We start from the raw sequence: 13,571 nt of genomic DNA, 5'->3' as shown, positions 1-13,571 counted from the left end.
AAGTTTTTTTTATAAGAACATCCAAAATTTTTTGAAGCCTTCGGATGTTCTTAACTTCTTGGGTTTTAAGCCTAAAAATGCTCTTAACATGTTCTTATTTTTTCCATTTTGTCACCATTTTGACCGATTTTCCTGAAGAATCGGGTGTTTTTGAGTCCGCAGAGCCTTTAAATGTTCTTAACTTGTTCTGAACATTTTGGCCATCGAAGCCTTATGTTCTTATTAAGTCTGTTCTTATAAAAAAACGTGTGTCTAACACACATATAACAGGATATCGGATATAAATACCATCGCTATCCTGTCTTCACTTTGATTTATACTTATCCTTTTTATTTCCGTTGTCATTTCATGAAGATATTTTAATGGCACCTCTAATGTCCATTTTGAATATTTTTTTATGGATTCCAAGATCCTCAATTCCAAAACTCGAATCCTTATTAAACCAATAAATAGCCCCTGCACGTTTTTTATAAGAAAAAACTATACAAGAACAAAAGGCCTCGATTGCCAAAATATTAGGAACAAGTTAAGAACATTTTAAGGCTTTGCAGGGTCTAAAATACTCAGTTTCTTAGGAAAATAGACGAAAATACTCTAAAAATAGTGAAAATAAGAACATGTTTAGAACATCCTAAGGCTTCAAAAAAATTGGATGTTCTTATAAAGAAAAGGTGTATAATAGCTCCTAGTAACTGTTTAGTCGAATGAAGGCTGCGGTTTGTCTACTAGAGTTTAGCATACGAGGATAAGAAAACTATTTTGTTTTGAAATTTCACTTACTCCACCATTTTTGATATTTTTGTCCAAAGTCAAATTTGGGTTTTAATGGTCGTTAAAATGAACTTAGGGAATGCTAAACTACTTTGTTTTCATAATTTCAAACTCCAACATTTTTTTGGAAGTTTTAATGGATAATTAATGGCTGTGACAATGAACTTTGAATGTTCAGGAGGTTCAAAGTCTGATAAACCTTTTACCGAAAGAGAGATTTAAGAATGATGAAATCAGGATATAGATTCGTGCTCCTTTGCAATACTTGCAGTTTTTTTTTAATGTTTGTTTGTTTGTATGTTTAGTGGATGATGAAATTGTCTAAAGAAAATTTTTGCAATATTTTGGTATTTCCCAAGACAAAGATTACTTACAGACGGATCAAAATTATCTTTTATTGGAGAATCTTGAATCACAAAAATGTTTAATCAAACTTCTTATAGCTTGAAAGGCAATTCTCGTTCAGTTAATTTTTTACTTAACCTCAGAGATTGGCCAATTTAGGCTAGAACACAATCCTTTCTTGATTAATGAGACGTTGAATTAGGATTTAGCCAGCACCTATCTGTAAATAGGTGATTAGATATAGGTAGATAGATTCCAAGTATAATTTACTGACTACCATAAATTTGAATCTAGGGGAAAGCGTTTAAAATGAGTAGAACCATTTCTTAGAATGTATCATTTCACATTGAACAAGATGAAAGTAAGATACCAATTCGTGAATACATGTCTTTTATAAGAACAAACTATATAAGAATATAAAGCTTCGATGTCCAAAATCTTAAGAACAAGTAAAGAACATTTAAAGTCTTCGCAGACTCTAAACCACCCAGTTTCTTAGGTAAATGAACATAAATACTCACATAATGATGAAAATAAGAACACGTTAAGAATATTTTAAGACTTAAAACTTAAAAAGTTGAGAACATCGGATGTTCTTATAAAAAACGTGAATATTTCAACAAGGGTGATGATGAAATCGTGTCAAAACAGAACATGAAGTAAGCAAAACAAACAAATAAAAAAAGGATGATATTTTTATTCTAAATCCACAAACCAAAAATCCGTATCTTTCACACACAACATACACGTTTTTTTTACAAGAACATATAAAATATTCGAAGCCTTTGGATGTTTTTAACTTTTTGAGTTTTAAGCCTCAAAATATTCTTAATATGTTCTTATTTCAACAATTTTATTAGTATTTTTTACCATTTTCCTAAGAAAATAGGTGTTTTAAGGTCTGCAAAGCCTCAAATGTTCTTAACTTGTTCTCAACATTTTGGCCATCGAAGCCTTATGTTCTTATATAGTTTGTTCTTATAAAAAACGTGTATATGTAAAAGCAAAATATTATGCATATTTCAACGATTACATTGAACTCTTTATAAGAAACACGGCTGTCAGAGGGTGCTTGCTTCATTTCAAGTTTAACTAGCAGAATTCTAAAGACTTGTTAGGAATTAAAAACCAAATCTATTTATCGGTATGAGTTGGAAAACCTCATCCGAAGAGCTCATTATTCAAAACTTTTTTAAGATTTTTAAAGTCAACTGAATTGCATAACTCTTATTTTTAGCTCTTATAGAAAATTTGATCATTATATTTTTGTTTAGCTTAAGTCCTTTCACTTTTTCCTTCCTCAATAATATAACTCTAGTTGGTTCGTTCGGTTGAGCAATGGGTAGAGACCACAAGATTTTTATATTTCTGCGGATAGTCTTGGATAATATTTTAGCTGAAAAGTCTTTTAATAAACTTCAAACTTTAAACTCTATTCGCTCTTTAAGTGTGCACTCTTCTTTGGTAATAAGTGAAAACCACGTCAGCGTAATCAGACCAACTCCCTTTAGAGTGGTTTCTACATAGTAGTAAAAAAGGCTGCACACTTGAAGCGAATAGACTTTAAGTTAAACGAAAGTGAATTAATCGATTACTTGTACTGGTAGAAAGTGTTATGTAGACGATGCTATCGTCTGTTAGAGGGATAGTGATCGCGGGAAAAATATACGCGCTGTAGAGTCAGGGCGTCAGGGCGGTTTACGAAAATTATAGTGTGGCGGTAGAGTCTGGAACAAATTGTAAACACCTCCACATGCTTACTCCGCCCTGGGCTAACCAACCGTTCACAAATTTTTCCCGCCTTCCTAAACTATTCCCTTTTTTAGTGATCTCGTGTAGAGGATTGGGTCGTCTAAGTGTTATGTAGTTTTTGGATAACATTATTGGAATTAGATGGAATTATACGTATTGAAAGATCAAAAGTACACGTTTTTTTATAAGAACAAACCATATAAGAACATAAGGCTTCGAGGCCCAAAAAATTAAGAACATACTAAGGCTTTGGAGACTTAAAAACATGCAATTTCTTAAGAAATTATATCAAAATGCTCAAAAAATGCTGAAAATAAGAACATTTTAAGAACATTTTTAGGCTTCAAATCCAAAAAACTAAGAACATCCGAAGGCCTCGAAAATTTTTGACGTTCTTATAAAAAAAACGTGTATGACATTAGTTGTTTTTCGTGTTGACTTAATAGAAGATAATTTTTCTATATCTCATAAAACCTTTACCCTGTTATTATCGAAAATTATAAACGTAGCTAATTAAAGTTCTGATTAATTAACAAGATAGCAAGATAGTGAAAATTGTCTGATTAGTACAGTGTGTAATGTTGAAGTTGAGTTTACTTAATTCGAGTTTACATAATGTGGTTAGGCATTTAACCTTGACTAGTAGCCAAAGATTTGACAATCAAGTGACAAAAAACAAATCAGAAAGGTTGCGTGTTGCCTAAATACCCCTGTCTCGCAGCACCGGTGTCATTTCCATTTCCTACATAGGAATATAATTTCTATTGAAATCCCAAATAGGGATATAAATTTTATTCAAAAAATGCCAGTTGGGATGGTTTAAAAGTGAAAACTTTGCAATTTTTATCCGATTTTTTATCCACCAGGGACGAAATTTCGAACATATTTTCCAGTGGATCGGGGATCCATCGGGGTCTGTAGATATGATAAGTCTGTAAGATAAAAATGTGACGCTATTTCTAATTCCTTGACTTTTAGGGTGACGTGACGTCATCATTTGTTTACAACTAACTTCGAATTCCTATTCACATTTTTTATTGAAAATATGGCAAATCATTATTATATAATTAGCTCTCTTCTTAATGTATGTCAACGTCAATTAGTGTAGAGTTCCACCCAAACAAAATACACCTTTTTTATAAGAACATCCAAAATTTTTGAAGCCTTTCGAATGCTCTTAACGTTTTGAGTTTTAAGCCTAAAAATGTTCTTAAAATTTTCTTCTTTTTTTGTCCATGTTCCTAAGAAATTGGGTGTTTTAGAGTCTGTAAAGCATTAAAATGTTCTTTAGCTTGTTCTGAATATTTTGGCCATCGAATCCTTATGTTCTTATATCGTTTGTTCTCATAAAAAAAGACGTGTATCACTCCGAAATCTTTCCTCTTCACTCTGTCGTTTTATTGATTGATTAGTTCGTTGGCTTCAATTGATGAAACTTTTTGGCTCAAAAAATCAAAACACAAAGACAACTGTCTCAACTTCATGATTTTTTATAAGAATAGCAATTTCTTGGATATTCTTAAGGTATTCCTAGTAAGGATCCTAACCAAATCTAAATTTAACATGTAATACATGTTTCAAGCAAAAATATGGAAATATACTACAGTGAAATCTCTATATACAGTAACTCGAACACGCACGAGGAAATTGAAATTTGTTCGAGTTATGGAAATTTCGAGTTGTCGAGTAAGGCATTGTTAACTGAAAGGACCAGCTAACTTGTTCGAGTTAAGGAGACATTCGAGTTATAGAGGTTCGAATTAAGGAGATTCGATTTAAGATTTTGTCCAGCCAACTAATTATCGCCGTCATAAAATATCGTCGTCGGTCGTAATTATCGACGTAGTCATGTACCAATTAACTATTAAGAATTTTCATTCGAAAAATTGAAAGATTACTTGAATGTAAACAGAAAATGAAACAGTACATGCTTTTTTATAAGAACTCCAAAAAATTTGAGGCTTTTGAATGTTCTTAACTTTTGACTTTTAAGCTTAGAAATGTTCATATTTTGTGAGTATTTTTGTCAATTTTCCTCAGGAATCATGTGTCTTAGAGTTCACAAAGCCTTAAAATGTTCAACTTTTTGGACCTCGAAGCATTTGTTTTTTATACTTGCTCTTATAAAAAAACGTGTCACCTTTCAATTAAACAGACAGTGGGCTTCAGTCATTAATTTCCTCATTTTCAATGTTAATTAGGGTCATAAAACTTTTAAATATCATTTTCACAAACACTTATTTCTTTTGAATGAAGATGTCATCATCGATTATTGTTCTTCCTTGAAGGTTGAACATCTTAAAAACTTAAAAAAAGTTGAAATGAGTAGTATAAGGTGAATCTGATTATGGAAATTCGCGTTTTCTATTTCCCTCTCTAATTCGATCTTTAAGGGGCCAAAAATTTTCATTGACTCTCTCTTATTCGATCTTCAAGGAACCAAGGATTTTCTTCGAATTAGAGAAACATTCGAATTACAGAACGTATCTTATACTAATCTCTAGCTGAGGGCACAAATTTTTTAGTTCGAATTACAGAAAGATTTGAATAGTAGAAGTTCGAATTAGAGAGAGTTGGCTGTAAAGAAGCACGAATTAGTTGACCTTATGTTCTTTTCTTAGACAAAGGATGGGGAAAGTAAAAAATCTGGGCTATTCTGACTGAGTTTTTCTTTCGTGGATTTGGTCATATGTTTTGGGCTGATTTACAGCTAAATGAATACGAAATATTGAGAATTTAAGTGTATACAATACACCTTCTCTACCGTGGTCGCGCGGTCAGGCGCGTGCCACTTAATTATTTAATTATCCCCCTAAACTCGGTCCTTTTTTGACACATTTTTCACATTTTTCACACATTAGGTGCAGTTTTAGTGGGATAAAGCGGACAAAAAAATGCGCGCGCGGCAATTGGCAGCTATGGTCGTATTAGAAACTCTTTTTGGAACTTTTTCAGAGGATAAATACTAACAAAAAATAAAAAACAAAAACAAAAAGAGCTTGGAGAGCAGTTAAAGTAAAAGACTAAAATAACGGTCCCCCAAAACGGCCTGTATTACAGATAAATTTTATTGTTATACTCAATATATCGTGATTTTGGACAATGCTAAAATCGGGGTCGCCATAAAGAAGTATTCTACACAATGTTTTGGGATTAAATGGAAACAAGGTTATGTCAAGTTGAAGAAGGCTGTCAAACATTACAAGTCTGTCATTAGAGTAATCAGAGCAATGCATCAAAAAATGCTGTGTTGTTTCTACTGAATTTTGTCGACAGTTGCAGAAGGGGTCAACTGTGTCTGCAAAATTATGCCTGAACTTATGCTCACGAAGATGACTGAAACCAACCCTTAATCGGTTAAGGAGAAACAACACCATCGTTTGTCACTAGCTCTGAAAATTGAGTTAGCACTGGGTCTGAGAAATCGAAGAATTGCTTGCTTGAAAGACTTAATAGTGGGAAGATTTCGTATATGATCTCCGAGGTTATTCCATTCATTTATGCAAAAAGGAAAGAAAGAGGCACGATAACGCTCGGTTCTACAAAAAGGTGCCTCGAGTGGTGGTTTTATCCTTCGCCCTGCATTGCGTTCTTCCTCTCCTCTCTGGGGAGGAAGAATATTCGTAAGATAAGCAGGAGCAAAGCCATTGATTATTTTATAAAAAAATACGAGTCTTCTAATTAACCGTCTGTCTGCCAGGCTTTCAAAGCCTAGCTCAAGGTGTATTTTTTCTCTGGATGTTCCTCTGAAGAATCCAGTAATTGCAAGACAGGCATCATACTGAACAGACTCGAGTTTTTCAGAAAATGTAGAATTACCAGGACGATCATATACGATATCTCCATAATCTAGGTGTGGTCTAACATAGGTTTTGTATATAGTGACAAGAGATTCCCTGGGTAGAAACTTACGAATTCTACGAATAAGACCAATACCTTGATTAGCTTTTTTTATTTTTTCATCAAGGTGACGGTCAAAGGCCAGCTTTTGATCAAGTATGAGACCAAGATGTTTTTGATGATCCTGAACTGCAATGGCTGCATTATTGAAAAGAATTTCTGGGGGGTCAGCTGGATTTAACCTCCGGGTAAAGTACACTTCAACTGCCTGTTTAGAAGGATCAGGGTTGAAGGACATTTTCCATTGATGAGCCCACTCACTTATCTTCTGCATGTCACTGTTCAGTTCTTGAGAACAGCGAATATGGTCTAGGATAAGCGAAAACAAGGATGAGTCATCAGCAAAAATTTTGATCATGGAAATGATTCCTTCAGGGAGGTCATTAATGTAAATCAAAAAAAAGAGGGGTCCGAGAACTACTATAATTACACTGACATGATTTCCATATTATGGCAAAAAAGATTGCACACTTAATGCGAAAGAAATTTAGAATATTTCACACTCAGCCATGATAGCTTGATTTCATGATAGCTAACGAGTGGAGATTGTAGGAGTAAAGAGATTGTCTGTCTCTTTCTGTCAAGTGTTTTTTCAGTCATCATGTCATCATCGATTTTCTTCTTCCTTTTTGAAGTTTGAACAACTTAAAAACTTTAAAAAAGTTGGAATGAGTTGTATGAAGTGAATCGGATTATGAAAATTCGCGTTTTCTATTTCTTGAAGGCACGCTTTAAGTGAAAGAAATTTAGAATATTTCATACTCAGTCAATCAAACTTTTGATTTAACGAGTGGAAATTTTAGGAGTAAAGAAGTTGTCTGTCTCTTTATGTCAAGTGTTTTTTCAGAAAGTATGTATATGTGCGTAGGTAGAGTTTTTGTTTTGATTCGCTTCAGAAACTCTACTAACCACAAGAAAGGTTGCATCATATCTATAACAGATGATTGCTAAACAGCCTCAAAGTTCATAAAGTCTTTTCTAGGATTCTAGGAAGTCGGTGTGAAGGTAATAGGTTATGTACTACAACATTTAGCCATAAAAATGCAATCACTACTCATATATAACAGTTTACAATAGCGTAACAGTTTTACATAACATATACAGGCAATTAGATAATAGTACCTCTAGAATTTGACTTTTGATTAACAAAAATTCAATGGCGATTTCGCTGTAATTTCAAATGACTTTACACAGTTGAAACTCTCTCATCGCGTTGAACGTCGTTTATGAGAGTTTCTCGTTGACGGTGACTTTCAATATTATCGAATAATGGAGCGTGTTGAATACTTTAGGCGTACAAACTTTCGCGATCAGAAACTTTCGCGATTTTCATGCGATTTGTCTTTAAAAATTCTAGGAAGGGCCATTTTGCTCGCGAAAAATATTTTTCCGTTAAATTCGCGAAAGTTTGCGTACGCCTGAAGTAATAAAACTTCGCTGATGAGAGTGCCTATTGTTGTCGGTGACTTTTAATATTATCGGACCAACACCCTTGTTCCGATAATAGAACGTCGAATTAGAGAGTTTTGAGAGTTTCTCGTTGACGTTGACTTTCGATATTATCGAATAATGGAGCGTGTTGAATACTTTAGGCGTACAAAGAGCGTCAACTGTATTTATAAGATACTTTAAAATAGTGGATTAAACAAAAATAAACAAGGGAGAACGTAAAGAATTTACATTATGGTCCAAGATAAATCGAAATCCCTACCTCCAATAAAACGAAGGAAAGATTGTAATAGACTTTCCTTAAGCAGGAGACTATCCGGTAAGTAATTTGATATTTGTTTTGGGAAGTAGTCGAAATGCCGTCGCCAGAGAATGTCTAACATCTTTATTACAGTGTTCAAAGTTGTTTGTCTCACGCGTGTTTCCGGTCTCAATGAGTCGCAAAAAGTGGTTTTTCCGTTACAAAGACCAGTGAAAATCTTAACAATTTCGGCTAGTTCGGAAAAATTTGTTGTTCCGTCTGAAAAACGAAAGAGTTTGCTTTGACCTATATATTTGACGTTCGAGTTTCTAGTATTGTGTCTTTTACTCGTTCTCTCAATGTCAAACTTGGAGACTTTTCGATAATTTTCAAAACGCTCAACATTTTACGTTTGTATTTACCAGCTGGGCACTCTTTTTTATGTTGACTTCATTTGTCTTGATAGATTTGAGGCTCTATGCTTGAGATTAAATCTATTTCGTTCCCTTTCAAGCCCATTTGGTGCTGAAAAGATTATATTCTTTGTAAACACTTCCTAATCGATTGGGCATGGTCGAACTCGAATACTGCTTCTTTAATCTGCATTGCCAACAATGTATTGGCCGAAGCCATAATCGAACGGTGTTTTGTCTGTTATACATTATGGCTTGCCAATAATAAATATTTTTGCCAACTCTTTGTCTTTTTACGGGGCTTCATACTTTACGCCGGACAACTGAAACATAGAAACGGGACCTAACGTCCAATGAGTTTGAATATTGATACTTATACAAATTATTGTGTGAGTTTGGCAGAAAGGGGTAAACGGTACTTAAAATCTTTATTCACCATTTTATTTCTGGTCCCCCTTTATCTTTAAAACCTTCGACTCGACACTTTTCACCATGTTGATTTTTGCACAGAGGTCTTTGAAGGGATGAAGAGACGAGAAAAACTCAGAGTCCAAATTCCAAAACTTAGGGATTTTTACGTGCTCTTAACTGATAATTGTCTTTTTTTGATAAGCTTTGTGATTCACACGAGTTTCCATGGCAACGTGTGACCGTTATTCCCCTATTTTAATCAAAATACCCTTTTTTTAATGACTTTATCATGTCCCCACGTAATAGATTTATGCTTATCTTAACTTTCTTTTTGATTCGGAGGGAACAAACACACACGAACAATCTAAACATTAGTTCATTCAATCGTTCGGTTTTTTAATACCACTTCATTAATCTTAAACCTTGTCCTAAACGTTTTTTTTATAAGAAAAGTTCAAAAAATTTCTAAAACCTTCGTATGTTCTCTAATGTTTGAGTTTTAGGTAAAAAATGTGCTCTTAAAATTCACCATTTTGGGGAGAATTTTTTTGCAATTTTCTAAAGAATTCCGTGTTTTAGAGTCCTGGATGCCTTGGACGAATAGTAGAGCGTTGGATTAGGGGAGCAAAGAATTTTTTTTCAAAAAAGCATTTGTAATGGGGACTTTTTCAATAAAAATTTGGTCTCTTTAAGGGTCGGTTTTCGGTTTTCATCTGCCAACCCTAGCCCCCCCCCCCGGGATAGAGTGTCAACTGAACCTGGTCTTATAGAAAATGCACGGGCATGTTTTAGATTGTTTAATGAACTCGGACCTTAGGTTAAATTTGAAGTCTCTCTTATACGTTTTAATACATATCTTGTTGTCAATGATAAAAGGATTCTTGAAAATTCAGTGAAAAAGGACTGAACTTAACGTTCTTAATAGATCTTATCGGAGTTTTTGATTTTTCTAAAAAAGCGATGCATTGTCGGGTTGTTTTGAGAGTATTACAATAGAAATCTCTTAGGAATTCCTCTCCCGAAACAATCCCACAATGCATCACTTTTTAGAAAAATCAAGAAATACACGGGCATGTTTTAAATTGATTAATAGACTCGGACCTACCCTTCATTCAAAAAAGCAAACGTTTTTTTAATTGACGTCAAGAGAGCTTTAATGACACCAGCATTCATTAATTAAGAGATGCTTCTCATTATCTTAGCTATTGTATAAAATGAACTAATGTTCTCATTAACAGACAACAAGAAATTTATTTCTGATTAAGCTGTTGAGCTGTTAAGACGTGTTCTTTTTAAAGATTTGAATATTTTGTCAACGCAACGCTTTCTTCATGGTTTTAGGGTACCATTCCACCGACCAAGTTTTCCGCGATACATTCGTCAAATTGAATTTCAATTCGCCACATCATCGCTCATGTGACGACTTACTGACGACAACCAAAACGAAAAACGACGATACATCGTCAACGACGACTAAATTTAACCGAAGATTACGACGAAAACAGAATCGACGGAGTGACGAGACTATTGATTGTAATCCGTTATTGAATAATAATTACATGACCAAAGATCCAGCCATGAGTCCGATAAACCTAATCGGAATCAAAACAACAAACGGGCAACATTTTCAAGAACCACATTACGAAGCCATTAAAGACCTGTCAATCAAAGCCGCGTTCCGCATAAGCAGCAATAATTCAACACCCGAAGGTTCCCCGAAGTTATTCCATAACCGGAAATACGTTTTAAATAACGACGATAAATTGGCGGAAAAAATTAGTCCGTTGTTGGAGCGGAAAAAGAAATTGAGTGGGAAGGGAGTCAAAAATCCACCACTCCCCAAACGTAATACATCATCTTCTACGCATCATTTAGCAGACGATGGCGTTACCGAAGTTACGGCAAATCCAATTTACGGGAACACGCTAACGTACGTAAACAGTGCTTCAGAACCGTGTTACACTGATGTTACGTTTCATAATAAGAAAAATTCTGTTACGAACTCTCCGCAATTAACGGTTAAAATTGATCATCCGTATTCGGAAATCATTCCTCGCCCGAGACGTTCGGCGAATTCTTCCGATAACGATACTTCACCGAATATGTCTCCCGACCGTGTTATGGGCTCGCCCTTCAGTAGTCGTCGTTCATTCAAACTCACTGCAAACCTCATAGATGGATCAAAAAGCGATGGTGATCTCTCGGATAGTGATATCCTCGACATTCCTCGGCTCTACGATCGTCGTCGGAGCCGTACCGGAAATGGAGCCGAGCTTGCAGACCCATCTCGTTTTTATGAAACACCCGACCAACAAAAACCTCGTCGTGTTAAGCAAAACTACCGAGGTAAAACTTACGAAAAAGACTACGTTGAAACGATTATCAAACCACGACCAAACATCAAAAACTCGGTACAACCGACAACTACCGAATCAACATACGAAAACAATGTTTGTTTATTAATGAACCAATCAACTTCCTCGGATGATGAACCAACGTACGAGAATCCTGATTTACCGAGAATTTTAACATTTGAAACCGAGGCTCAACCGACCTACGAGAATAATGAACTATTAAACGACGAAGCGCCGAGCGGTTACGCGTGTATTCGGCAAACTTCGGTAAGCACTTCATCGGACGCTTCAGACTCTAACTACAATAACATTTGTTTCTCGAGCCGCCAAGATCAACTACAATACGCCCATATCGATTTACACCCTCAACACCCACTATACGATAATCTCACATCGAGTGAACTCGATAAAGATACGGCTAATTCGATTCATTCTCGATTGTATTCGGTAACTAAGAACTCGAAATATACTGAAATTGACTTTCAAAAATCAGACGGTTTAAAGGAAGCGCTTAACCAGTTGAGAGCTGGGGAGAGCGCGACAACACCCGAATTAAACGCCGAATACAAAATTGACTTGTCACATATTAAATTCTCTCGAAGTTCAGAATCGAAACGAAATTCAAAGAATTTGGAATGAATTTTTTGATACTATTTATTTAACTTTTGTTTTGACTTTTTTTTCACTTGGTTGTGCTTTAGTCTAGATTTATCTGTTTTTGAAATGTTTTCGCATCTTTTACAATTCTGGATCTTAAATAATAAGAATGATTTTCTTTTCTTGAATTTATTTTTTGCGGGAAAATAAAAAACTTTTGAAAAGGCCGTCTGTTATTGTTGGTTGTACAAGAAAATGATTTTAGTATTTTATTGTTTTAAATAAAATTTTAGAAATTATTCTTATTGAGAGATTAGATAACGAAGAAACAATTTTGTTAGTTATAAAAATTTTGAGAATTTGACATTTTTCTAGAAGAAATTTTATACATAGCTTGATTTTTGTATTTTTCATACTTTTTTGTGCTTATTTTGTTTCGTAAATGTATTTTTTATTGGCTGGCCATGTAGAAAATTTAAGAAATTTTAAATTTCAATAAAATTATATATAAATTATTTTAAATTTCTATTCGTATTTTATTTCACTTTATCTCAGATTCGAATTTGCTTTATTCTATGAAATCAGCACCTGCAGCTCATGATGATCAAAGATGGCAGATATAGCTAGGTCCAGGGTATATAAAATTAATGTGATTGACGTCCTGTGTACCCTCGATTTGAATTTAAAAGTTTGTTGGTAGGATTTTCGATAAGATTGATCACCTTGCTTCTGAACATCCACTCTAACCGAGGATTGTATTTTACAAAAAAATATTCATTTTTTCTATGAAATTGGTACATGCACGACCCCAAGGTGGGTGCTCTCGATTCAAGAATTAGTAAGATAAGAATTTTTGAGAAGAAAGAAAAAACATAACTTTAAAACCGTGACTTGGGTTATCAGTGATTGTTACCTTAGTGACTCTGGGAAATGTTTATAGAAATAAAAATTCGGTATTTTATATCTATGTGTGCATTCAAATACAGGAGAAAATCTTCCTATTAAAAATTTTCAGACTGATAAAAAACATGGAAGAAAAAAATCAATTAAAAAGAAATTATAAAATTTTTGTTATTGAAATTATGATTCATTGATTGATGCATAAACCACCAGAAAAGGTTGAACGTCCAACAACGAACGAACGAGCAATTATAATTAGCAAATGTTCAAGTTATTTTTCACAACCCACACACATAAGCTGTTTGTAAGGAATTTCATCATTTGACAAAAACAAAAAACAAATGATGCTATTTTTTAAAGCAGGTCCATAAATTAAATCTGTTCTATTTTGACAAGCCAAGCAAGTCAAAAATAGGTGAATTACACGTTCTTTTAAAA

The 13,571-nt window shown here is 34.2% G+C and overlaps 1 protein-coding gene across 1 annotated transcript in view; it reads left to right on the top strand.

Annotated features, from left to right (window-relative positions):
- The window catches only part of LOC136819549 (insulin receptor substrate 1-like), a 47,261-nt gene extending 34,506 nt beyond the window's left edge, over positions 1 to 12,755 (top strand). Inside the window, exon 9 of the mRNA XM_067075784.1 lies at positions 10,624 to 12,755. Coding sequence (XP_066931885.1) covers positions 10,624 to 12,275 — 1,652 coding nt within the window. The 3' untranslated portion in view covers positions 12,276 to 12,755. The remainder of the gene's footprint in view (positions 1 to 10,623) is intronic.
- Positions 12,756 to 13,571: the final 816 nt, after the last annotated feature.

Source organism: Clytia hemisphaerica, unplaced genomic scaffold, assembly GCF_902728285.1.
Source record: "Clytia hemisphaerica strain Z4C2 unplaced genomic scaffold, Clytia hemisphaerica genome assembly, whole genome shotgun sequence".
Lineage (NCBI taxonomy): Eukaryota > Metazoa > Cnidaria > Hydrozoa > Leptothecata > Clytiidae > Clytia > Clytia hemisphaerica.
This window is presented reverse-complemented; position numbering and strand designations above follow the sequence as displayed.